We start from the raw sequence: 25,508 nt of genomic DNA, 5'->3' as shown, positions 1-25,508 counted from the left end.
AAAATGCGTGGTAACCCTTGTTATACAGCTATTGTGTGTGCGCGCTACATTAAATTCGTTTTTTATTTTTGCATTTTCAGTTTTAAAATGTTAGTCATATTTTAAAATATAATTGTATTAATTTTTTTATTTCAGTTTTAGTTATTTTAGTACATCGGTTTACTTCCAGCTCTCATTTCTATGGCTCGGCGCGGGTGTGACGTCATCAGAGCGCGTCGCAGTGACGACTGCAGCTCGAGGAGTCCTCGTGTGTTGTTTTATCTTCGTAAACCTGTACGAATCAAGCATGAGCTCTCAAATAACGTGTGTCGGATGGGTGAAGCGCGGAGTCGCCAAAGAAACGCCGGATAAAGTGAGTCTGTCACGTTGTTGTGTTTATACCACGTTTCTGTCAAATCGCACTCGTGTTTGGGCTTTAACTCGAATTAAATCGTCGTTACAGGTTGAGTTGAGCAAAGAAGAGCTGCAACGCATCATATCAGAGGCTAAAGAGGGGCTAGGGTGAGGTTTGATTTGTTGCACTACTGTTTTATAGCAGACACGATTTAAAACGCGTTAGATTTTAAAGCTGGTTATCAGTAAAAACAATAATCTCGCCAGTCTTAAACCAATTAAGATCAGCCCATCTAGTGTGATCATGTCTGTAGGTTAATTTGATGAATTTCCTGTCTGATTTCTCCAGGGATCCTGGTGATGGTGAGGATGATGAGGAGGTAGATGAAGGTGTCAGTGAAGGAGCATCAGCTGTTCCTTCTGATAGTAAAGAAATTAAAGAGGAGAAGGATGATAAGGAAGAGGATGATGAGCTTGCAGAGTACGGACTGGACAAATATGATGAAGAAGACCTCGGTATGTTATCCCTAATTGATTGATCTGTCTTCAACTCATGACGTGTTTACATCTTTGAAAGTTTAACAGAGTTTGAGAAAAGGGTAATAGTCATTCATTGATTTATCAACCAATGGGGTGCTTTTAGGGCGGGGCTATCTGTTTGCCTGACCAATAGAAAGCAGCAGTCTCTGCCCACTTGTTGTCTTAACATTGCTGGTTCTGTTCTTTTTTTCTCCATTCATTTGATTTTTATAAGCCAAAACAACCATCTATAAGGTGAATCACAAGAGTAAAAAGTTGAATTCAATAGAAATGTTTTTGAAAATCAGACAAAAAGACAAGTCCTCATTCAGTGAAAGAACTATAATCACATGAAACATTTCTAATGACAGGGAATTAAAAAGTATGGAGAAATCTAAAATGATACATTTCAAAGTTATATTGAATATATATATATTGAAACTTTTATTTTACGTTTATTGCACCGCTTCATGTGAGTGGGCGGAGCTCAACACTTTTTTTTGTTTGCTGCGACTCTGATTGGTCGAAATTTCTTTACAGCATTATGGGTATTGTATTTTTTCACCAGAGAATGCATGGTTATTTAAAAAAAAATAAGTACGGTAGAAATTATGTGGGCTGATGGCTTTACAAAAGCATATGCTGTTAATTAACAGCCTCTGAGCTCACAGTAGATCTGTGTTTAACAGTTTTGAAGTAATTATTAAAAATAAATTCACCAAGGGAGAAAATAAATGGCATTTTTACTGCCCTTACCTGATTATTGCTCTCTGTAGCAGACAGAGGGAATGTAAGAAACCAGATTGATATTTGATGGTGCAGATACTCACTTTTTGCTTTTTCTTCTCTTCTGCAGCTACATCAAACCTTGGGGAAAGTCTGGCAGGACTGACGGTGTTTGGCACCAATGAAGAGGATCCATACATCACCATCAAAGACACAGTGAGACACACTCAACAAACTCAACTCGAACAATATGGCGTTTCATAGTTTATCTGATTTACCTGTGTGTACTTTAGGATCAGTACGAGCGGGAGGACTTCCAGATTAAACCCACTGATAACCTGATTCTGGCTGGACGGGCCGAGAAAGACTGCTGTAGCCTGGAGGTCTATGGTAAGAAGTGTTAGTGAGACACTGTATAACACTGCTGTGGACTGGAGAGCTCGTCTGATGGTGATTGATTGATTGTTTGTGTGTGCTGTCAGTTTTTAACTCCCAGGAAGACTCTCTGTATGTGCATCATGACATCCTGCTGCCCGCGTATCCGCTCTGTGTGGAGTGGCTGAACTTTGACCCCAGTCCAGAAGAAGGACAAGGTGAACATTTGAATATCAGTCATCAGATATTTAAGTAAATATTTTGTGTAGTAGGAAAATTTGCTTAAAAGATACAGAAAGGAAGTGGGTTTTCAAAATCGAAAGCATAGAAGCTGCTTTGTCATAATCAATAATCTTAATCAACCCATATTTGATTTCTGTGATACTGTGCCGATATCTTGGATAGCTGAAATTATGGAAGAAATATAAACCACAGTACTTTAAAAACAGTAAAAGAAAAAAAAAACGCATAATTGCTGAAATGTAATTTTATTTTAAATAATATTTACTAAATTAGAAATAATCTGAAAACTGAATCTAAAATATTATTTGTATTTGATTTTTTTAAAATCTGTAAAATAGGAAGGTTTATACTTTAGATTGGCAACTTTTTTTTTTTTGTAATCCTATTATTGTATTAGTCCCAAATATAAAGGAATTAAATAGCAGTGCACTCAGTAATCTGCTAAACTTGTGTGAAATGGGAAAGTTTGAGAAATTAAATATTTATTAGATATTCATATGCATGCATGTTTGCCCAATGCTAACAACAGATAAAAAAAATATTATAACGTTTACCAGTCTTTTACTTTTACTATTAATAATAATAGAAAAGCAAATACTATATATTTTTTTTTATACGGTTTACTTGCTACATAACTAAAAGTTAGGTGTAATAGTTAATTATTCTGAACCGTGCAACGGAGAGAGTAAATGAATAAAGTCAGAGAATAGCATCTCTGTGCGCTCAGGTGCTGATAGCGCTGTCAAAATAAGTTTCTGACTGATCTGCCAATGCTGAGATTTTTCATAAAAGACTGAAAGAACGTAATCTTATTTTATTTCCGTGAGCTGCGAAGGCAGGATTTCTCCGTCTGATACAGGGTTTGTGGATGTGTTGTGATCTGCAGGGAATTACGTGGCTGTAGGGAACATGACGCCTGTGATTGACGTCTGGGATCTGGATGTAGTTGACTGTTTGGAGCCGGCCTTCTCACTCGGCAGCAAGAAGAAGAAGAAGAAGAAGAAGAAGAAGGTGCTCATACTCAAGTCTCTTAAATGGTTCAAAAGCTCAATCTTGGTATTTCGTTGTGTTGAGTTCAGGATTCTGAACGCTGCACTTTGTGATGATGGGAGATGTTCGAGTGATTTCTTGGTTCAGGAGTGTGCTGTGTTTGTGTTTTGAAGGCGGCTGAACCCGTGGACGGACACACGGATGCCGTGCTGGATCTGTCCTGGAACAGACTGGTCAGGTGAGACCCGAGTGTTTCTGAGGAGCAGAGGTTTGTCTTCACGCTGTCTCTGAGTCTGATGAGTGTCTCTGCTGCAGGAATGTTCTAGCGAGCGCGTCTGCGGATGAGTCTGTGATCCTGTGGGATATGGAGAAGGGAAAACCAGCGGCGACTCTCACAAAACACACAGATAAGGTACAGATCGCTCACCAAGGGCTGGCTTTATTTGATCAAAAATACAGAACAGTTGTGAAATATTTTTACAATTTCAAATAATCAGAAAATATAAAGTAAATTGAAATGTATTTCTGTGATCAAAGCTGAGGTTTTAGCATTGTTACTCCAGTCTTCAGAAACCATTGATTTTTGCTTCATAAATGTTGATCTGGTTTGCTATCGCAGGTTCAGACGCTGAACTTCCACCCGTTTGAGGCTCAAACTCTCATCAGCGGGTCATATGACAAGTAGGTTATGATGTAGAAAATGACTTGACCAATCAGAGCGCAGCAGGACTGAGTCTGACCAATCAGAGTGTTGTGTGTACAGGTCTGTGATCCTGTACGACTGCCGCAGTCCAGACGACAGCCATCGGATCTGGCGCTTCAGCGGACAGGTGGAGCGAGTCGTGTGGGATCACTTCTCTCCGTGTCACTTCCTGGTGAGCGGCCGAGCCGTTCGGTGGACTTCCTCTGAACTCTGACCTGTGATGTGAATGATGTGTGATGTGTGTTGCAGGCGAGCACAGAGGACGGCTTCATTTATTGTCTGGACGCTCGTTCAGACAAACCCGTGTTCACGCTCCGAGCTCACGATGGAGAAGTTTCAGGTCAGTCGCACTCGCACTTACATATTCATTACTTCAAATTTTAAAAAATTAGGCTTCTTTTATTTCAGTTAGTTGCCAACTTTTATTTAGTTGAGATATTTCACTTCAAGTACTAAAATAACTAAAAAACAACAACATAAAAATAACAGAAAATGCTAAACAATATTGCTCAGATTTGACTTAAAATAAAAACCTTCATAAAACAATAAAACAATTCATAATAAAACAGAAATGCTATAATAGTATATCAGTGTTACTAAAATAACACCATCTTTAACTAAAACTCATACCATTAAAAAAAGTTACTTTAACAAAAATAAAATAAAATATATAGTTTTTTTTTTTTTATTCAGCTAGTTTCCAAGACTGCATTTCTTTTATTTTTATTTTTTATTTATCATTTCATTTTTTATTAGTTAAACTTGAAATAAAATAACTAAAATTGAAATAATAATAAAGTGGACATATAAACAAAACAAAAAACAGATGGGGAAAAACACAGATTAAAAACATTAAGGAAAATTTAAATGACACCAGGAAATATAAAAACTATTTCCAAATATTGATTAAAAACTATAAAAATATATCAATTACATAATAAAATAACTCATAAAGCAGTCTCCGATCAGGGCTATTACTGTTAGTAAAACATCAATATAACATTTTTAATTCTTAAAGTAAAACTTTTTACAGTAAAACTTCTTATGCTTATTTTATTTTAATTGTCTGTCAATTACAATAAATATATAATAATAGGTTCCACTTTATTTTAAGGTTACAGTATAATAGTGTAATTCTACATTCATTATATTACAGTCTAATTTTACATTTAAGTACGGAGTAATATTAATTAACTGTGTACTTCCTGTTTGTTTAAGGTTGGCATTAGGGTGACTTGTATGTAGTTATTCATAAATTATTGTAATTATAATAGTAAGAGAACATGTAACGTGTAACAAGGACACCTTAAAATTAAGTGTTACCTTCATATATCTGATAGTAAAATAAAAAAAAACTTATTTTATTTCATTTCAAATTATCATTTGATTTTAGGTTATTACTAATGTAACGTAAACTACAATAAAAATGAATAACGGACAAAGTTAAAAACGAATACAAATGACAAAATCACACACAAAATGAAAACAACATATGAACTATTCTTTAATAATATTCATCTTAAATGTGAATCAAAACTCTAATAGTGTAGGAATAATAATAAAATGCCTCTCTCTGATGGTGGTGTTTCCTCAGGGATGGATCTGAGCAGTCAGATCCGAGGCTGTCTGGTCACGTCTTCAGCAGACAAACATGTGAAGATCTGGGACATCCTGGGAGACAAACCCACCCTGATCCACTCCAGAGACATGAAGATGGTGCGTATCTGACACACGAGCGTCTGCTGCATGAGAGCGGCTTCATAACACGTCTCTGTCTCTCTGTCAGGGAGTTCTGTTCTGCGGCTCATGTTGTCCAGATCTGCCCTTCGTCTATGCGTTTGGAGGACAGAAGGACGGGCTGCGCGTCTGGGACATCAGTGATGTGGCTGCAGGTGTGAATCTCAAGCATCTCTTGAGGATCTATATATGTGTGTGTGTGTGTGTTAACTGTAATCTGTCGTATCTCCAGTCGCGGAGGCTTTCGGCAGCCGGGAACGTTTGGTGGTGAATACAGTATCCGGAGCGTCCGGCAGTGTCATGGACATCTCATAACCACCAGCACAATAGACTGAATCATCGACGGACAGAAGACTGAGAATCCTGGATCAGTGCTTCATAATGAATAATATAAACAGCATCTGTTAATATACAGAACAGAGTTATCTTCTGATGTATATGTGCTGATGTCAGAACTCTGCTGTCTTTGACATGTCTCCATATTTTCTCAGTTTTCTCCTTATTTTTTCTTTTTTAGGAAGTGTATAAATAATTATCGTAATTATGATAAATAATTTACTATATAAACCCAAGGCATTTGGCTTTCTCTGTATTCCAGAATTATTTCTGTCAACATTTAACGATTCCTAACTAATCAGTTGTGAAAAACAAACGCTTTAATGATTTCATAAATGATTGATGAATAAAACGATATCTCTGGCAGTGTTTCGCTGCCCTCCAGTGGCGCATGGCGGTATTGCTGGTGTTGATAAGTTGTTTTTGTTTTTTGTTTGCCCCTTTAAAATATTTTATTTCACGATTGTTTGTGATAATCAATTGGCTTCATGATTTTGTTTTAAACTAATTATTTAATTTTATTTTATCCATGACTTTATTTGATTCTTGATGAAACTATATCTTTTTGTTTGTTTTTTTTCTTTAAAATATTATCTTTCATAAATTTTAAGTTAAAAACTAATTGGCTTCATTATTTTACTTCATCCTAGTGAATACATTTTATATAATCCATGATTTTATGAATAAAACGATATCTCTGGCAGTGTTTCGCTGCCCTCCAGTGGCGGATGGCGGTACTGTTGGTGTTGATATTTTTTGCCCATTTAAAATATTGTCGTTCTTAAATGTTAGTGAAAACTAATTGGTTTTGTGATTTATTTAATCCTAATTCTCTGGGATAGTCCATGAAATATAGTAATTTTGGGAAAGTGGAACCGCAACTAGATATTTTTTGCCGCCAGAGGGCGCCCCATGCATTGCAAAGTTGATACATTATAATATATGAATAACAATAATGAATACCACATAGCAAGAAAAATATTTAAATTTCATTAAGTCACAGTGAATTCTAGTTTTATTAAAAATATATATTTTTTATTCTTCTAAAGATGGTTTGTAACGCGTGGGCGGCGAAGGACTGCAAGATGGCAATTTATTTTATCTGTAAATAATTCATATTATTTATATATCTTATTTTATTATTGTATTGCCGGTTTTTACTATGACTATGTTTTTATCGATTAACTAAATCAATGGGACCTGAACGGCCACCGGCGCGGATTGTTTCCTACCCGGAGGAATATTTATGTGGCGCATGGTGTGTAATAGTTCCGCTAGAGGGCACTCTAAAGTTCAAAAACAGAATTCCTCGTTGAACTTCATAAAAAAAGTCGGGGCGTATTTTGAGTCGAATTCCAAGACAGTTCGGTATAACGACAGGACTAAACAAAACATACAAGAAAGATAGAAATTATGGATTAATTTAATAACATAGTCCAAAAACGTGTCTTTGTTGAGACGTGGTGTTACCCTTCTACAGTTTCATTTCTATTAGCGGAAAGCATGGCCTCGGGTCACATCAACAAGAGTTGCTAACCTGTTTAATCGAGTTAACAACAGCAGAAATATTAGACAGTTCAGAGGTGAGCTCCCATAATGGAAAAAGTAACATTTTGGTTATAAATAAGATTAATCTGTGTGCATAACTACTGTAAATGTGCTGAAAACACAGCCAGAGTGTAGGACTGTGCTGTACTGTATAACCAACATTTCTGCCCTTATGAATTCGAGTGATTTGGTGCTGGTTTGGCTCGTATGTATTAACTTTCAACTCCGAGATTATAAAACAAACGACAAAAAAATGTGCTGTTTTTCGATTTTCAGTTGGAGCGTTTCTGTCATCTCACAACAAATCTACGGTCAGAGGTTCATCCATCAGCTACAACAGGTCAGTGTTTCCAATGCATACATAATAATCTTCATAAATGCACTCTTAATTGTTCAGTTACTATCATGCATCTGCAGTTATTGCATGCCAGACTTCACCCGAGTGTCATTACTTGTTTCTCTAAAATGCATTGTTTCTCTCTCAGTGATGTGGAAATCGCAGTGACATCTGATAGAAACAGTAGTGTGTTATCATCCGACAGAAGACGTACCCTATGAGCTCACACAGGTGTGTATGATGGTTTGTGAAAGTGCAGAACAGACAGGTTTGTGGAGATGTTGTGAATAAGTGTGTGTTTTGTTTGTTTGTTTGCTGTAGCCGATTGTCAGGCCGGACGCCATCAGTAATCACGCAGAGATGCAGGAGCAGGTGCTCAAAGCCAGACTCGGTAAAGAGGTTTTAAATAACAAACCATCTTACTGAGCTCCTCTATGGTATCACACAAGACGCAGAAACCCAAATCCTCTCAAAGACCGATAGTCCTCGAGGGTTTTTCTGTCTTCCCTAATGTTTTTTGTATATGTATTTCTGCACACTAAATAAACCCTTCCTTCAGCTATTGGTGTAATGTATTGTGTATCATAACTTATTTGTTATCAATCATATTATAATTTACTTGAATCTTAAAAGAAATCTATATTTGAAATAACATTTTAACATGAATTGAAATAAAATATATATAATAAAAAAAAATAGTTGCCAAAGCAACATTTATAATTTTAATTTAGTTTAACTTGTATAATAATAAATATTAAGAATATAAATAATATAATTATAAATAATTAAAAAAAACTAAACGAATAACCTATGATGAAACATGACAACAATTTTTTATATATAAATGAAAACTAATTCAAAATAATTTATGTTAATGTTAACCATATCAAATGAATAACATGAATGATATCTTTTTATTTTCTTAGTGTAGTATAATGCATTCTAAAAAAAATTGTGAAGTCATTAATTTGGTTAAAACCTATTTAATAGATAGTTTACTTGGGTAAAGCAAGTTTATATAGCAAATTTCATACACAATTTAAAGTGCTATACATAAAGAGGAGTTTAAATTAATTAACAGATGCATAACAACTTAAATGAACAATGCAAAAGTAAAGAAAAAACGTAATTTAAAATGTATTAAGAAGGGAAATTATGTCAAAAACAATCATCATGAACAATTAAAAAGTAAAAAAAATTAATAATAATAATAATAATTTATTTAAAATATATTAAAACAAATAATAAAAGAATAGAAGAATACATGTACAAGGTTATACAGTGTTTAAGGGGGGGGGGGGGGGGGATATTGAAAACACACAAAATTGTAGACACTCACTGAAAAAACTACATTTCCCAGAAAAACTATTTGGAACAGACGATGACGTTTTTTACCGGAAGACTTGTACGCATGCTCTATCGACCTCAACGCGAGGAGCAGGGACCGGGCCACGGCGCAAACCGCATTAATAAAACGAGATGGCTGGATTACCCCGCAGGATTATTAAGGTTTAATTCTCATAATGTTTATCTTGTGCGTTCCGTTGCGGTATTTGTGTGCGTTGCGAAAGCAATGCGTTAAAAATGAAAGAAAACGGCACGTGCTGCTGCTGTTGGCCCGAGCTCGCGCTGCAGCAGGGAGGCTCCCTTGCGCTCACTGTTTTAATCATTCACATTGCATAAAATATATGGGAATAGCCTTCATAGAAAGAGCGACAGAGCAGTGGCATCAGAGCTTTCTGGATTGTAAGCGAGCAGCGATCAAGCACGCGATGCGCTGGCAAACACTCTGAAAATGTGTGCATGTTTTAGCAGAATATTCAGTGCAAAGAGAGTTTGCATGCAAATAGGAAATGAATTGAACCGTTTTGAAAGAGTGTGTGTCGTAAATATGTGGTTAGTGAATTTTAACCACTTGTTTGCGTTTTATCCACACGGTTCTAATCTTGCATTACAGAAATTTAATTGTCAGTGAGTCTGATCCACACTGCATCTTATTCTGGCCAAGAACCGCCCACTTAAACAGGAGATCGTCGTCTGATAGACAGTTAAACAGACCAATCACAGTTCACTTTCACAGTCATGTGCCATTTTGGCTTTGGTTTATCTTTAATGGATTATAACACTAATTATCTGATTTACACCAATCTAATATTGTAAATAACAGACTGGTGTAAATCAAATAATTGTCATCACATAAAATGACAGGAATCTCCATCAATTGTGAAAAGTATACATAATATCTTTGTGCCTCTCTACATTTTTTAAAGCATTTTATGGACAAGCTTTATCAAAAGTATTCAATGCAGCTGCGGGTACTTTCTAAATGGATTTTGTAAACATCCAACTGAAAACGAATAGAGTTCATCAGTATCATTACTTTTTTATTCATGCATTTGGCAGATGTTTTTTGTTATCTGAAGCGACTTGCATGGCATTCAGGGTTTACATGTAATCAGTTCATGCATTCGAACCCATGACTTTGGCGTTGTGTTTCACACGTAAGTGTTTCGACAGGAGACGCAGCGCTTGTTGGCCGAGCCTGTGCCTGGAATCAGAGCGGAGCCTGATGAAGGAAACGCTCGGTACTTCCATGTGGTGATCGCTGGGCCGCAGGATTCGCCCTTTGAAGGCGGGACGTTCAAACTGGAGCTGTTCCTCCCAGAAGAGTATCCCATGGCTGCTCCCAAGGTCCGATTCATGACCAAAATCTACCATCCTAATGTGGACAAACTGGGCAGGATCTGTCTGGACATCCTGAAAGGTGATTATAGTGTTTGTAAAACCTGACATATGAAATAATAGTCAGATTATTTGGAAGTCTATTTAAATTTGCACGTTTTGTATCATATTTGATATATTAGGATTTGATGGTGTATATAATACGATTCAGTGAGAATATAGAGGGAAAACAGCTCAATTTTAGTTTTTATAATATATATATAATAATATATCTAAGGTGATATTTACTTGATCAAAACATATAATGCAATGTAATCCAATTGTGATTGAGAGATGAAGAAATATAGGCTCCTCAGAAGATGTGAGATGATTTGGAGGGTTGGGAAGATCAGTGAAAGTAAAGCTTCTGGAAAAAAACACTTCTCAAAATATCCTGGTGATCAGATTTGAGACGCACAGATTTTTCTAAAAAACGATGGAAGGAGAATCAAGTAAAGCAGAGCAATAAGTGTTCATTTGGAAATATTAGTACAGTTATTCTGATGTTTGCTTGATAGAATCAATCAAGATTTGTCAGCCAAAATACAAGTGAGTCTGAAGGTGCATGTTCGTACAGTTATACTAAAATAGCTTTTACGTGCTTAAAAGCGACCAATCAGACTACAGAAGGCATGCAGTAAATTACGTGCAACAGGTTTAACAGCAAAGTTTTGATCATGCTGATCATTTCGAGAGCTTCATGTATCAAATACAATGCTGTAGGCTTTATAGGGCTCATGGTCCCATGTCTGTCTCTTCTCTCTTGTAGATAAATGGTCTCCGGCTCTTCAGATCCGTACAGTGCTGCTCTCTATCCAGGCTCTACTAAGCGCTCCGAACCCTGATGACCCGCTGGCTAACGATGTCGCTGAACAGTGGAAGAGCAACGAGGCTCAAGCCATTGAAACAGGTGAGACCTTCTCATCAGCACTAGCTAGACGTTTATGTTGTTGTGTAATTACTTGTACTTGTTTGGAAGAAATTATTATTTATTCTTATTACCCATGTAATGACGTTTCATCACGAGGCCAAGACGAGGAAGAATATCTCCTTTATTTCATTTCAACTTTCTAGCTTCAGATTTCAGCATCCTTACGTGTTTTAAGTAGTGCTGGGTAACAATTAATTGCAATTATTCGAATCCAAAATAAAACTTTTTTTGTACATAATATATGTCTGTGTATTGTGAATATTTTATTATGTATATATAAAGACACACACATACAACATGTATGGAGAAACTAGTTATTATAATAGTTAAAATAGCAATATTTTCTCATAGTTCAATCTTTTTTTCTTCAAGTTTCTATCTCTCAAAATTGTATTGTTAATTATTAATTGTTTTTTTTTGTGTGTTTTTTTTTTTTGTGGATAAGGGCTTCTAAATAAAAAACAGGTTCAGCTCAATTCACTCAGTAATCAAAAGGAAATAATTATGATTTTTTCTTTCTTTGTCATTTTTGCAATTCCAGTTTTTCTGATTCTCATTACTGCTTTATGAGATCCACCCAAATCAAATCAAAATGATCTTAATTAATGTCCTGGAGGGTGTTTTTCTCTCTCTCACAGCCCGAACATGGACCAGGCTTTATGCCGGCAACAACATTGAAGTTTAGAAGAAGGAAGCGGTGGCATCACGTGAGAGAAGTGGAACAGTCTCCTCCTGTCTTCTTTTGCATTTAAAGGACACTTTCTCAGACAAATTAAAACAGCAAGCGCAAAAAAAAATTAGATTCAAAAACAACTACTGCAGCCCTTTGGGTGAGTGTCGGTGTGTTCCTGGTCAGAGCTAATGTTCGCTCCACTATATGATCCCTCTGCTTCTGGGTTCGGCCAGGAAATGACATGTGGTGATGGCCTGGGGTTTCCCAGCTTCCCTTGCGTGGTCACTACACTGGACCCTGTCAGAATGTGTAGTACAGTCTCTATTACAGTCATTAGGGCAGTGGATTTCACTGCAAACTGATTGTAAGCTCCCGGCCCTGCATCCAGGTGGATGGTTCATTTTTGTTAGTTCATTTTTATGTTTCAGGGTGTAGAGGGAGGGCCTATTAAACGTGGGATGCATATATGCTGCTTTTCGGTCGGGGACAAAATGATGTGAATTTTTTCCTTCTTCCTGTGAAACTCAGTTCATTAAACGCATGTGGTTAACCCGTCTATATCATTGCTTATCTGACAGAACCTGCTCTGACATTGTTTTATTCCAAACGAAACATGCGTGAGTGTGCGTGTAAAGGTTTGTGTTTCGGCTGGAGTGGAATCTGTATACTTGTCTGGGAAAATTAAATCTGTAAATGTTCAGTTTTAGTAAAAATATTTTTTGTTATGTTATTTGGTTTGTTCTCTTTATTTCTAAAGGTTTTTTTTAAAGTTTCTAAACTGATTATGATAGCTTGTAACTGCCAAGGAACTTAAAAAAAATGTAGCAGTGAACTTTATCAGACTTTTTTTCTCAAAATTCCGCATCTCACAGTTTTGCCTTTTTTTTCGGAATTTTGAGTTTTTATCTCGCAATTTTGACACACTTTTTTTTTTTTTTAATTCTCAGTTAATATCTTGCAGTTGACTATTCACAAAGACCCACCCTCCTTAGTTACTGTTGCTATCGCCAACAAACAATGCCGCTCTCACACTACTCAAGTTCTCACGCAGAAGAAAATACATCCCAGAGTAAGAGGAAACTGACAATGCGCCAACAGATGAGACCGAGCAGGTTACTTCTGGTATGAAACAAGGTTTGTCTCAAAGCGCCATGTGAACTAATCGTATTTCCTATACTTTAAACACAAAATGAACATGAAGTCCTGTACTCTCTGCTAATGGTCAATTTTGGCTTTTTTGGAAATCTGAATTTATATTTCAGATTTAGTTTTTTCATGGGATTCTGAGTCTACATCTACCAATTTTGACACTTTTCTTGAAATTCTGATTTTATATCTCACCATTTTAGCTCTTTTTTTTCTTTTTTCTTTTTTAAGTCCAATATATTCTGCACAAAATTATAAATGCAACACTTGTTTTTGCCCCCATTTTTCATGAGCTGGACTTAAAGATCTAAGACTTTTATCTATGTACACATAAGGCCTATTTCTCTCAAATATTATTCACAAATCTGTCTAAATCTATGTTAGTGAGCACTTCTCCTTTGCCGAGATAATCCATCCACCTCACAGGTGTGGCATATCAAAATGCTGATTAGACAGCATGATTATTGCACAGGTGTGCCCAAAATAAAAGGCCACTCTAAAATGTGCAGTTCTACTGTGTTGTACCTTATTGTATCCGAAAACCAGTCAGTGTATTTAGATGGTCTAACACATGGACAATTGCAGTTTTTTTTTTTTTTTGTTAATTAAGAGCAAAATCTTATGTATGTAATTAAAAATGAAAATAAGGTGCATCCACTCAGCTGCTCAAGTTTATAAAAATATAGGCTTCATATATTTTGTTTTAATACAAATGAATAATAATAATTTTGGACTTTAAATTAAAAGTCAGTTCTCCAGTACATTATATAAAGTGTGTTCTGTCTCTCTTAAATGGGACTGTCTCAGACTTTCACTTTATTTGAGCCGAAGTGATCTCTGACAGAGCTTCATTGCTGGATTTATAAATCAAGCTGTCTGAGAACCGCAGGACGGTGGCTCTTATCTCTCTTCTGTTCCACATGACTCGGTTCTTCTACCAAACACACATTATATAACTCTGAGTAGCAGTGTTGCAGAGCTGCAAGTTATTTCTGACTTCCACATTTCTCTGTCCTGCATGTTTGTGTGTGTCTGCTGCCCGTTTATAGGATTGGGCCATCGAGAGCAATCAAAACACTCTCGTGTTTGTGTTTTCTCATATCTAATGAGCTGTTTATTATGTCTGCAGTGTCTGAATGGCTACCATTACGTCGTTTCTATAGACCTTGGGAGAATAGCTCGTAATAATGTCAGAGTGTTTGTATATGGGCACGAACAGAACTGATTACTGTTTACAATTTAGCACTGACAGATGAGTATTTTCTGAGCAGTAAATGTTCATATTCATTATGAAGTTTCAGATTCTACAAAAACAAGATGGTTACCCTTGTGCAGCTCAATAAATGTGAATTAAAAGTCACGTTCAGTGAGTGTGTGGCAGCTGTTGCTCCGATCAGATCCATATAATCTCATTAACGCCGTGAACAGATTCACACTTCTCTGTTCTGTCTCAAAATCTGTTGAGCCCATGGCAAACATTTATTTCCATTGAGCTGTTGTCTGATTAATGTGCTTAACAGGTCTGGCCCATGTTGAGTTGAGGTTGTTTTCTACGTCAGCATGACACATGTTAGCGTTAAGCTAATGCAACAGATTTTAGAGCATTCCTCACTAATCAGATGTCTGTAATTCACTCAGACATGACGACTGCAGGCATGTGCGGTGATCCCTGTCTTAGGTTAATAAATCCACCCAAGAAAAAAAATTCTCTATAATTTTGATGAAAATATTATAGAGAAAGTTTTCCCAGTAACTATTTGGTTTGAATTCAAATGTCCAATTACACTAATGATTTTACAAGTAAACCTACCTTGAAAATAGTCTTTTTGAGTGTTTATCGTTAAAAGTGCCTCTAGTTTCACTCAAATCTGCTAATGACAATTTCTCTCCCAAACTGTTTCTTCATCTTGTTTGCACAGTGATAACAGGAAAAATGCTGTCAGATTATTTTGTTGTCAAAGTTAAACAATGTTATCATCGAAATTCAATCAGATCAGTATCTATGCCAAAGTCCAGCATTCCAGGTTGTCTTTAACAGCACTACATAAATGAAAAATGTACAAATGATATTACCATGGTATTACTTAATTTTTATTTATTTACACTATTTAATTTACATTAATGCACTGCTGTATAGGCAACTGGATGGGAATGTTGTACAGTATTTATTTAGTATAAATTCTGTATTATTTACATTTATACATCTATTTTCTAGATTATGTAAATGTTGGGAACCATTAAAGAAACGTTAATTTTTTTTCATTATGCAAACATTTCAGGAATGTCAAGAATTCACAAAAATTTAAAAGTAACATAAAAAAACCTAATCAAACATCCAACTAAACGTTTCATAGACATAAACATTTTGAAAACGTTGTTAAAAACCAGCTAAAAGCTAACATTGAACAAACGTTCTATTAACGTTACTGGAAGAACGTATATTCATAATCTTGTTTGATTAATCTTGCCAGAACTGATTTGTGTTTGTAATCAATGGATGTGTCTATAGATAATGTCTACAGTGAATTATCTGATGCTCAAATTACGCGTCTTGTCTAAACAACTAATTTATATAGGCCTATTAACATTAATGTTGTTAATTTACTTTAATGTTAATATATAAATATTTGTGAATAGTAAAAGCTAAGGCAAATTATGTCATAACTAACGTTACCTGCAGGCCACGCAGTAATGCGGTAACGGAGGAGTGCGAGCGCAGTTCATGGATTCGTCTGATGGAGGTCTCGAGCGCTGCGGCCGGTGTTTACAAATCCTACTACGGCCAAGGCGTCGCTCATGCATATTAATTAGTGTGTGATGACGTCGAGGAATTGCCTTCCAATGGTGAACGCTATTGATTAATATATGCTGACGTTGTCTGGTAACGTTCCAATGCTGACGGTTTATCATGAATATTAAGTACCAGTCCGTCAACATACTAGCGTTAGTAATTTCGCACCCGGCCCACCGCACACGTATATATATATATATACCAGGAGAAACAGAGATATTTCGCCCTGGGAATGGACAGAGGTGTGCAGAGTTGTCGTTAGAGATTCGAATTGGCTGGACTAAACGCGGAGGAATGATTTAAATTGGATTTAAAACCAACGCAAAACCGTAAACTCGGTCCAGCCCGGTACTGGTCCGCTTCTTGCCGTCGGTGGTGACTCACGGAGCTCGGGCCGTTCACGGAGCATTGCTGACCGGTCGGATAAATCCACGGAAGGACTGACGGGATTCCAGCATGAAGTTCAAACCGAACCAGACGCGGACGTACGACCGGGAAGGATTCAAGCGGCGGGCGGCGTGTCTGTGCTTCAAGAACGAACGGGAGGATGAGGTACGGAGATATTAACGTCGTTAACTAAACCAGACATGATGCTCGGATGATAAATCGGTGTCTTAACACGCACTGACATTTTCACCTGTGGTCCAGCCAGAATATATGTGCGCATACAGATATTTGAAGAGTAAATATAAATATATTGCATATGCAAGAGCTATCAATCAGGTGCTAGTATGATGTCATGTGATGTGTCATGTAGTACATCAGTTCTGAGTTTCATCATGAATGGACACGTAAATGCATAGACTGATGATATGACTTGGAAATTTGCAATGCATCTGGATACAATACATACACAAAACAAATAATGCACTGTACAGACACACCAGACAATGTATGGATTACATCTGGAGTGCTAGAAAAAAATCTGAGTGGTCTTAGAAAGTGAAGTTTTTGCAGCATGCACTGCTCCGATCAATTTACAGTGTAATCTAGAGCACATCTGTTCATTTAATTCTCATCCAGGGCTGTAATCTCTGTCACACAGCCCTACTCTGGCCAAAATCCCATTGATCCTCATTAGTCAAGTAAACCTATTTCAGCTACATAATAACCCATTAGAAAACTCTGTCTAACTATCTATCTATCTTGTCGTTGCACACATGTTCATCCCCTGTCACCCATGATGACTTAAAGGCACTTTAGACTGTCGGTCACTGGGCCTCCGTAGTGCAGTTATGCAATAAAAGCACGTCAGACTGCAGCTCTCTGAAACTCCCTGTTAATGCATGTATACAGCTGCACCAGGTTCCTCCACTTCTGACAAAGGACTGTCATGAAAAGTCATAAGACTAAAAGGCATCTAACACCCAGTGGCATCTTTTGAAAACATTTAAAAAACAATACAAAAAAACATGAGATATTTGTTGTTGTAAAGGTTTGTTGCTGAATATCTTGAATCAGCTCCAAAGAGAGCTGCTTTTTATGTGTCTAATGTGTCATTAATATGAATAGAGACAATAAAAGAGTGCAATTACCTTATGGACAACCAGTAAAGCCTTGAGTTCATCTTGTAAATAATTAATCACATCATAGACTTGAAGATATGTATGCGTTGATGCACTCTAGTGAATTTTGTGCTTAAGGGAATAGTTCATCCAAAAATTAAAATATCAGAAAATGTGTTGACTGTTGGAGATACAGATGAGTTTGCTTCTTCATGGTAACAGATTTAGAGAAATCTAGCATTTCATCACTTGCTCACCAGTGGATCCTCAGCAGTGAATAGGTGCCATTAAAATGAGAGCCCAAACAGCTGATAAAAACGTCGCAATAATCCAAACATCTCCAGTCCATCAGTTAACAACATCTTGTGAAGCCAAAAATTAAGAAACAAATCTATTATCAAGACTTCAAACTGTTAAAATGTGAGTCCATAATTTTGCTTCCTCCAGTGAAAAAGTAATCTGGTCCGAATCAGGAGAAAAATATGCATCAAGCACAGTTTACAAGCCAAAACAGTTGAGTTGAGAGACTTTCTCACTGGAGGAAGCATTGTTATTAATTATGGACTAATTCTTTTGGCCAGAAGTAATGGTTTGAAGTTAAAAACGCCTTAATGATGGACTTGTTTCTTACAAACACGCTGCTTTTAACTTTTAATACATTAACTGATGGACTGGAGTGGATAACTTGTGGACTATTGTGATGCTTTTATCAGCTGTTTGGACTCTCATTTTGATGGCACCCATTCACTGCAGAGGATCCATTGCAGAGCAAGTGATGCAATGCTGAATTTCTCTAAATCTGATGAAGGAAAAAACTTAACTGCATCTTGGATGGCCTGAAGGTGAGGACATTTTGAGCAAATTTTAATTTTTGGGTGAAAGTTGATTCCTTTCAAGTGGCCAATTCAGAGGTTTCTGCTTTTCTAATAATCCTTCATTCTGTCACTTCCTTGTATCCAAGTAACCAAAGAGAAGAATCTGAGTTGTTGGAGCTGTCTTGTGGGATTGCTGGTGTAAATCTGGAGTTGCTTCATATCCACTCTGTAGTCTACGCTCGCTCATGCCTGCTGATCTCAGAGCAGCTCTACAAACAGCCCTGGCACTGCATGCCAGCTCCAGACTGATCCACAGTCAGTGCATGTCTGTGTAAGTGAGGGGGAACTCATTTGAAATGGCTGCCCTTTGTGTCATAGTGAAAGAGGGTGAGCAGGGGGCATAGGATCAGCGATCGCATGAGTCAAAATCCCTCCCATTCAGTACACTTCATAGACTCGGTCTCTCGTCACAGCAGCGATCAGCGACGGAGAGACAGAGAGAGTGTTAGCGGAATTTAAACATCATCCTAGTGATTTGTCTTGTGTAAAAGCTTGCAGTTGTTCAAAAATGCATGACTATAAAATGCTACAGGTGTCTAAAGAGTCAATAGCACTTTATACAGAATAAATTGGTTGAATTAATAATCATGATTGTTTTCATTTGAGAAATTAGTTTAGGACTTTCATAAAAATATTGCACATTCATGTAAGCATAACTTAAGAAAACATCAACTCATGTGCAAGTGTATCTTTCTACATAATATACAAAAAACTCCTAAAGGGATAATTCATCCAAAATTATGTGATTATTTTCTAAAATTGTTTCAAACCTGTATGAATTTATTACCTTTGTTAAACACAAATACGATATTTTGAAGGATGTGTGTAACCAAACTGTTTCTGGTAGCCATTGACTTCCATAGTGTGGGAATTTTTCAATGACATTTTCAAAGTCAATGGCTAATAGCAACTATTTGGTTTAAGAACATTCTTCAGAATATCTTCCTTTGTGTTCAACAGAAGAAAGAAACTCATAGGTTTGGAACAACGTGGGGTGAATAAATGACGACTGAATTAATTTTTTTTTAGATGAACTCTCAATTTAAGAGGTTTCTCTCAAATTCCTAATGTTAATTGCAATAATTCCAAATGTTAATATGTTTCTATGTTTTTCTGTAATTAACAAAAATGCTGTGCGTTGTACCTCACGCCATTTAGCATCATGTTTATTATTAAACGCAGTGATGTTTTTTTCCAGAATCTAAGTTATTGTAAACATACAGCAGATTAAGAATAACTGTGACATGCCACTGAATAGTCACATTCATACACACTCAAGAATGATTTCAACCACATTGTTCACTGTAGTCACCTGGCTTTTATTGCGTGATATCTTGTCTGGGTCTGTTTGTGGTGTGGTGGTTAAGGCTGGTTAGTTCAAATGAAATGCACTGGTGTGTCCTTCCTTAAACAGGACACTTAACCTCAGGGTTGCTCCAGCGGGTTCGTCCTTGTAGGAAGTTCATGGTGCTGTGCTGCGGTGACATTGAGTGGAAGTCACAGAAACCGGAAAACTCTGTTCCTGTCATGTCATGTGTCATGTCTCTTCATGTCAACATGAAATGACATTCACCATCCATTTTACTGCAGCAATGTGATGAATTTCTCAAGAAGAAGAAAAGACTTCATTATCTCACGAATCAATAGATCATAAAAGGTAGATTATAATTTCAAGATGACTTTAAGACTATGAAAGGGGAAAATGTGTAAAAAAACTATTATATTAATATGTATGTTGTAATAAATAATAAAAAATAATAAAAAAAATATCAACTGTATATTATTTAAATAATGAATTATATGTGCAACACAATTTCTGTTTTATTGATTTTTGATGACTTCATGTAAAAAGTTAGAAATTAGAATCACCATTGAGAATAATTTTAAAATGAGATATACAAACATTATAAATTAAAGATGTACTTAATTGTCATAAAGATAATGTTATAAATAATAATGCAAATATATAATGCCCTTACATCTAGCTGTGTGTTTGTGTGTATGTGTCGGCATGTGTATATCAGTCTAGAATAACTTTTATTATTACTTATTTATTTTTGGTTAGTTATTCCAGACTGATTTTTACATCCATGCAATAAGATACAAAACCCCTCAATTTTGAATCATGGGGCCGGTTGCATAAAAGGTAGTCAGCTAAATTTTTTCTTATTCAGTTACATAAAAGCATAGATTAATCCAAGCTGAATTTAAAAAATAAGATTGATTTCACTTTGTCTAACTGCTAGCTGGTCAAACTTGTACTTAAGACATTGACTAAACAAGAAGGCTAAGTTTATGAAACTGACCCCTGATCACACCATTTCAGAGTTTATTTTGCAATAATGATTGGTTGACCCTTCATTATCCTTGTTTTATTCTTGTTGTTCTGGGGTTAATTATGATATGCATGTGTTTTCATGAGATTCGGCAGGGTGGAATTATGGGACTGTAAAGTACAGGTTGTGTTTGAGTGATTCTCAAACCTGTTTGTATAAGACGTTTCATTGTCATGTACTTTTCTTGAACTATATGACACTGTACTTCATCACTGAGTGACAAGAACACACTGGATATAATTGTTTTGTTGATTGAGTGGTTGAAAATAAGCTCTTTTGTCATGTGTGACCGGCCCTGGTAATCTGTGGGAAACCAGAACATGTTTCAAGAAAACGACTGTTTCAGGAGAATTGCATGTAAACAGAAGGATTGTGAGTGTGTTTTGAGCACACAAACTTAAGATGCCGCATATATTCAAATCCTGTGTACAGAAAGCTTTCTTTTGTGCTTTCACCATTTGTGGTTGTGGTTTGCTCTCTTTAAGCAGGTGACCCGTTCCTCGTGGTTAGCTATGCAGCACGTCGTAAAAAATAACCTCAGTCTGGCCCAGAACAAGCCAGGTGACAGAAAGTGTCATGAACTTGACAGATGCACGTAATGTCACAATGCCACCAGCATCAATCCCACAATCCTCTTAGTGTGGGCACACCTGAGGGCCGATCGGTGGCTGGAGGATTAGCCAATCAGAGATCAAGATGTAGCATCACAATTGCGTGTTCCTGTAGCTCAACTGGTAGAGCATTGCGGGGTCCGATTCCCCGGGAACATATGATAGGTAAAAATTGATAGCCTGAATGCAGTTTAAGTCGCTTTAGATTAAAGCGTCTGCTAAATGCATAAATTTAATTAAATTTTAATTGCACTGTCAGAAGTTACTCACACCAGGGTTATTAATATCTGGAACTATTAAACATGTTTAACTACTAAAACTATTAAGCTCAGGAAAGCAATGCAAACATTGTTGTTTAATTTGTGCTGTCTTTACTTGTAATTAATGTTAAATGTGATGTATACCCATCTAATGCTCTGTAATATATTTTGTTTGTATTGTATTCCTGCTCATTTCTGAAAAGGTGGTCAAACCAGGGTCATCATCATTAACTAAAAAGTTAAAACCATACACAAGTATAAATAAATGATAATATAATTAATGTTTAAAAAATATATATTTATAAAATATAAAAATAAGAACTAACCCAAAATAATAATTAACACTTATGTATATAAAACAACACTGAGCCAGACTCCAAAGTATTACATATACAAATTCAAGTACAAAAACATATAACAAAATAAATATCATGTGATCATTAATTAATTAATTAATTAAATTAAATACAGTAGGCTTGTGTGCAAACCTTAGTTATTTTACCACAAAATTTGCGTCAAAATAATTTTTATTAAACCCAATAAATGACTGCAGTGCAGACAGAGATTGGTGTGTTTAGATGAAGGATCTGTGACAAACCAATAAATCACAATAGTCCTGTGCTATAACCACTGCCATTCATCCAGGCTATGGTGAAAAGTTCTGCTTTTCTGATGCAGAAGTGTGATAAAGGCCTACTGCATGGCAGCAGGGAATGTGTTTACAGTAAAGCACTTACAATGGAAACTACAGGCTTTAAAAGCAGTCATCTTCTTGCCATCTATCCCACATTTCTCTGGGACTGAAATCAGTTCTGTGCTGGTTTCTGCAGGTGCTGTTGGTCAGCAGCAGTCGAAACCCGGATCAGTGGATTGTTCCTGGTGGAGGAATGGAGCCGGAGGAGGAGCCGTGTGGAGCTGCTGTACGGGAGGTCTTTGAGGAGGTGCCAGATTGTCATTTTACATCATTTCTAGCAGTCAGGGTGTTATTTAACTGACTTTGGGAGATTCATGGCTAAATGAAGGATTGTTGTTGATTTGATCTCTATCTCTCTCTCTCCTTCAGGCTGGAGTGAAGGGTAAATTAGGACGTTTGCTCGGTGTGTTTGAGGTAAGGCGCTTCTCTCTCTCCTGATTGGACGGTTGAGACTCCTGAATAGATGTAGAATGAGATGAGGCGATTACAGTCCCTCATACTGAAAGAGTTTATTTTTCATCAACAGCAGAACCAGGACCGGAAACACCGGACGTACGTGTATGTGCTGACGGTCACAGAGACGCTGGATGCCTGGGAGGACTCGGTCAGTATTGGTGAGTTTGTGTGTGTTTGTGTGCTGCTTCTTTTGTGCTGATCTGAAGGTATTTAGCCCTCACGGTCTCATGATTGTTTAGATATTTCCTGAGTGCATGTGACACACACACACACACACACACACACACAAACACACTGGTTCCATGCTGTGGAGTCTATAAATCTGAGACCACGTGTGAAAATTTATCTATTAGCATTTGTTTTAAAATTATTATTTTTTTTATTTAATTTACTTCATATATGTATTGCAAAAATATAAACAGGATCTATAGGATATACAGCATATATTTTTCAGCTGCCTTCTTATACCCCATAAATAAAATTTAATTCAGTTCAGTTGATTTTGTTAAACTATATCTTTTTTGTAAAGCTATAAAAGAAAACAACAAAATATACAGACATATTTAATGACCTCATTCTTTCCCTGCTCCCTTAGTTTAATTTTATTTTACAATTTAATTGAAAACATATCATTGCAGAAAGGTGAAAGATAAGAACATCCCCCGTCAAAAAAAAACTCAATATACATAATATACACAATATACATTGTTAACTGCTTTCCCATCCTTTCCTGCTCCCTAAAAATAAATTAATCTTTAAAAAAATTTTTTTTTTATTTAATTTAAATAATATCATAATTGCAAAAATATATAGGATAACAAAATGTACATTCAACCTTATCGTTATTGCAAAAATATGAAAGATTAGAAAAAAATCTCAAAAACCTTATGTGCATATATTTTAACGCCCTTCCTATCCTACCCAAATATAAATATTTTATTTTATTATCTTTATTGCAAACATATGAATGAAAAAAAAGTTACACATTATTGTTAATTATTTTCCCCTTTAAACTCTAAATCCAAAATTCTCAAAATTTAAATTCTAATTCCAAAACATGAAAGATAAAAAGAATATCTCCCAAAATATTTTTTTATTATTTTTATTTACATTTTTATCTTTAATCCATTTTATTATTCAATTGTATTTAATTAAATTTGTAAACATTTAATTTAATAATAAAACACTATTGCATGATGATGATCCATGTTTTAAGACCGTTTTAAGACCCCACAATATATGAATTCATAATGTTCTAATATCTACTGTCTTTGCAGTGTATTTTGCTCATGCTGCAGTTTTTGTCCCGTAGGCCGGAAGCGCGAGTGGTTTCCCATCGATGAGGCCATCGAGGTCCTGCAGAGCCACAAACCCGTTCACGCTGACTACCTGAGACGCCTGCGGATCAATCGCTCATCCACCACCACCAACGGAAACCTGCTCCTGCCCCAAACATCTCCCAGCACCCTCACACCGCTCTACAGCGCTCAGGCGTCAGCCGCACGCAGATAGGATACACACACACTCCCTACAACACACACGTCTACATGAACCACCCACACACATCTCCAGGGCTTTTATGACCCTCACAACACCTCATGGGCACCTTTGGGACGTTCGTTAGAAGGACAAACCAAAGACGTGTGGGATTTCCAGTGAAGAATGCCTTAACCATTTAGTTTTTAAGTCAGTTACTGTCAGCTGATAGGTTTTAGTTGTTGTAATGGAATAATAATTATTGACCAGCTTTATATAGCAGTTACATGGATGTGCACTTCCACTATTTCTCCATCACACTCACCCACAGAGCTCGGCATTCTGGGATTATGACGTGAGGAATGTCACTTTCATTCCACGCAGTGTTATCAGCGTTTGACCTCTGAATTCAGTCGGTTAGCGCTGTCTTGACCCCAGACTTCCCTTTAAGACTCAAACGAGCCCTTTAAATGCCCCCTTCACTGCTGCTCCTGAACGGATAACTGGATTCCTGAAAGCATCAGAGATTCCGGTCGATGAGATTCCTGAGAATTAGAGGGTGAGCAGAAGGGTCGTAATCTCATTTTATGCTTTGATTAAAAAACAAACGTTTGTAAATATACTGAAAGACTGAAGATGACAAATGATGTATGATGCTTTTTAACTACAATGCAAATGTATTAATCTTTCCTGCTCTTAACTCTTTCTATGAAGTCTTTCTTTAGGTGATTTTGAAGAGAACAGAACTGTGAATTTTGTCAGAGAAAAAAAATAAATGTTAACGGGTAAATCTCATGGAACTGGTCAAGAACATGCACAGGTCATATATATATATATATATATATATAATTAAAGATAAAGTAGCCTTTTTAAAGATCATGAGAATTTTATGACACATTTTCCTATATTGTTATTACTATAGTGCACAAAGAATTATGTTATTTAAATTATATTGTATTTATGCATTGTGGTATTATTTGTTTTACTGCCCTTAATTCATGCTTTTTTAATTTTAAACAATATTTTGTATCATATTACAGTAATCGAAATCTAATGAGTATAACTATAAAAAATGTCCAAGTGGACACTGAAATGGGCTTCAGTAAAATGTTATGTATATATCTTTAAGTTTAAAGATGAAATATATGTATATATATAAGAAATCATTCAAATAAGTTTAATTGTC

At 36.2% G+C, this 25,508-nt stretch overlaps 3 protein-coding genes and 1 pseudogene across 4 annotated transcripts; all 4 read left to right on the top strand.

Annotated features, from left to right (window-relative positions):
* The first annotated feature begins 195 nt into the window (after positions 1–195).
* Positions 196–6,483, top strand: pwp1 (PWP1 homolog, endonuclein). Its single transcript, XM_059510592.1, has 15 exons — positions 196–352; positions 443–501; positions 683–849; positions 1,709–1,794; positions 1,872–1,968; positions 2,061–2,171; positions 3,083–3,207; positions 3,360–3,424; positions 3,502–3,598; positions 3,806–3,867; positions 3,950–4,061; positions 4,139–4,229; positions 5,484–5,605; positions 5,676–5,781; positions 5,859–6,483. Exons 1-15 carry the CDS (start codon positions 287–289, stop codon positions 5,939–5,941), a joined length of 1,449 nt encoding a protein of 482 aa, XP_059366575.1. The 5' UTR covers positions 196–286; the 3' UTR covers positions 5,942–6,483.
* A 982-nt stretch (positions 6,484–7,465) lies between these two features.
* On the top strand, positions 7,466–8,273 carry LOC132105366 (large ribosomal subunit protein mL42-like; annotated as a pseudogene).
* Positions 8,274–9,221: 948 nt separating this feature from the next.
* LOC132105468 (ubiquitin-conjugating enzyme E2 N-like) lies at positions 9,222–12,902 on the top strand. The gene is made up of 4 exons (XM_059510593.1): positions 9,222–9,356; positions 10,365–10,611; positions 11,338–11,478; positions 12,138–12,902. Exons 1-4 carry the CDS (start codon positions 9,327–9,329, stop codon positions 12,182–12,184), a joined length of 465 nt encoding a protein of 154 aa, XP_059366576.1. The 5' UTR covers positions 9,222–9,326; the 3' UTR covers positions 12,185–12,902.
* Positions 12,903–16,274: 3,372 nt separating this feature from the next.
* nudt4b (nudix (nucleoside diphosphate linked moiety X)-type motif 4b) lies at positions 16,275–25,391 on the top strand. Of its 2 annotated transcripts, none has more exons than XM_059510589.1 (5): positions 16,275–16,661; positions 22,527–22,637; positions 22,760–22,804; positions 22,920–23,004; positions 24,159–25,391. In XM_059510589.1, the coding sequence occupies exons 1-5, from the start codon at positions 16,566–16,568 to the stop codon at positions 24,356–24,358; spliced, it is 537 nt and encodes a 178-aa protein (XP_059366572.1). In that variant the 5' UTR covers positions 16,275–16,565; the 3' UTR covers positions 24,359–25,391. The 2 variants fall into 2 exon arrangements, with proteins under 2 accessions (XP_059366572.1, XP_059366571.1); XM_059510588.1 differs by having other exon boundaries at positions 16,285–16,661; positions 22,917–23,004; positions 24,159–25,390.
* The last annotated feature ends 117 nt before the right edge of the window (positions 25,392–25,508 follow it).

The sequence above is a fragment of the Carassius carassius genome, chromosome 26 (assembly GCF_963082965.1).
Source record: "Carassius carassius chromosome 26, fCarCar2.1, whole genome shotgun sequence".
Classification (NCBI taxonomy): Eukaryota; Metazoa; Chordata; class Actinopteri; order Cypriniformes; family Cyprinidae; genus Carassius; species Carassius carassius.
Note: the sequence above shows the minus strand (reverse complement) of the source record. Positions and strands in the feature narration are given on the sequence as shown.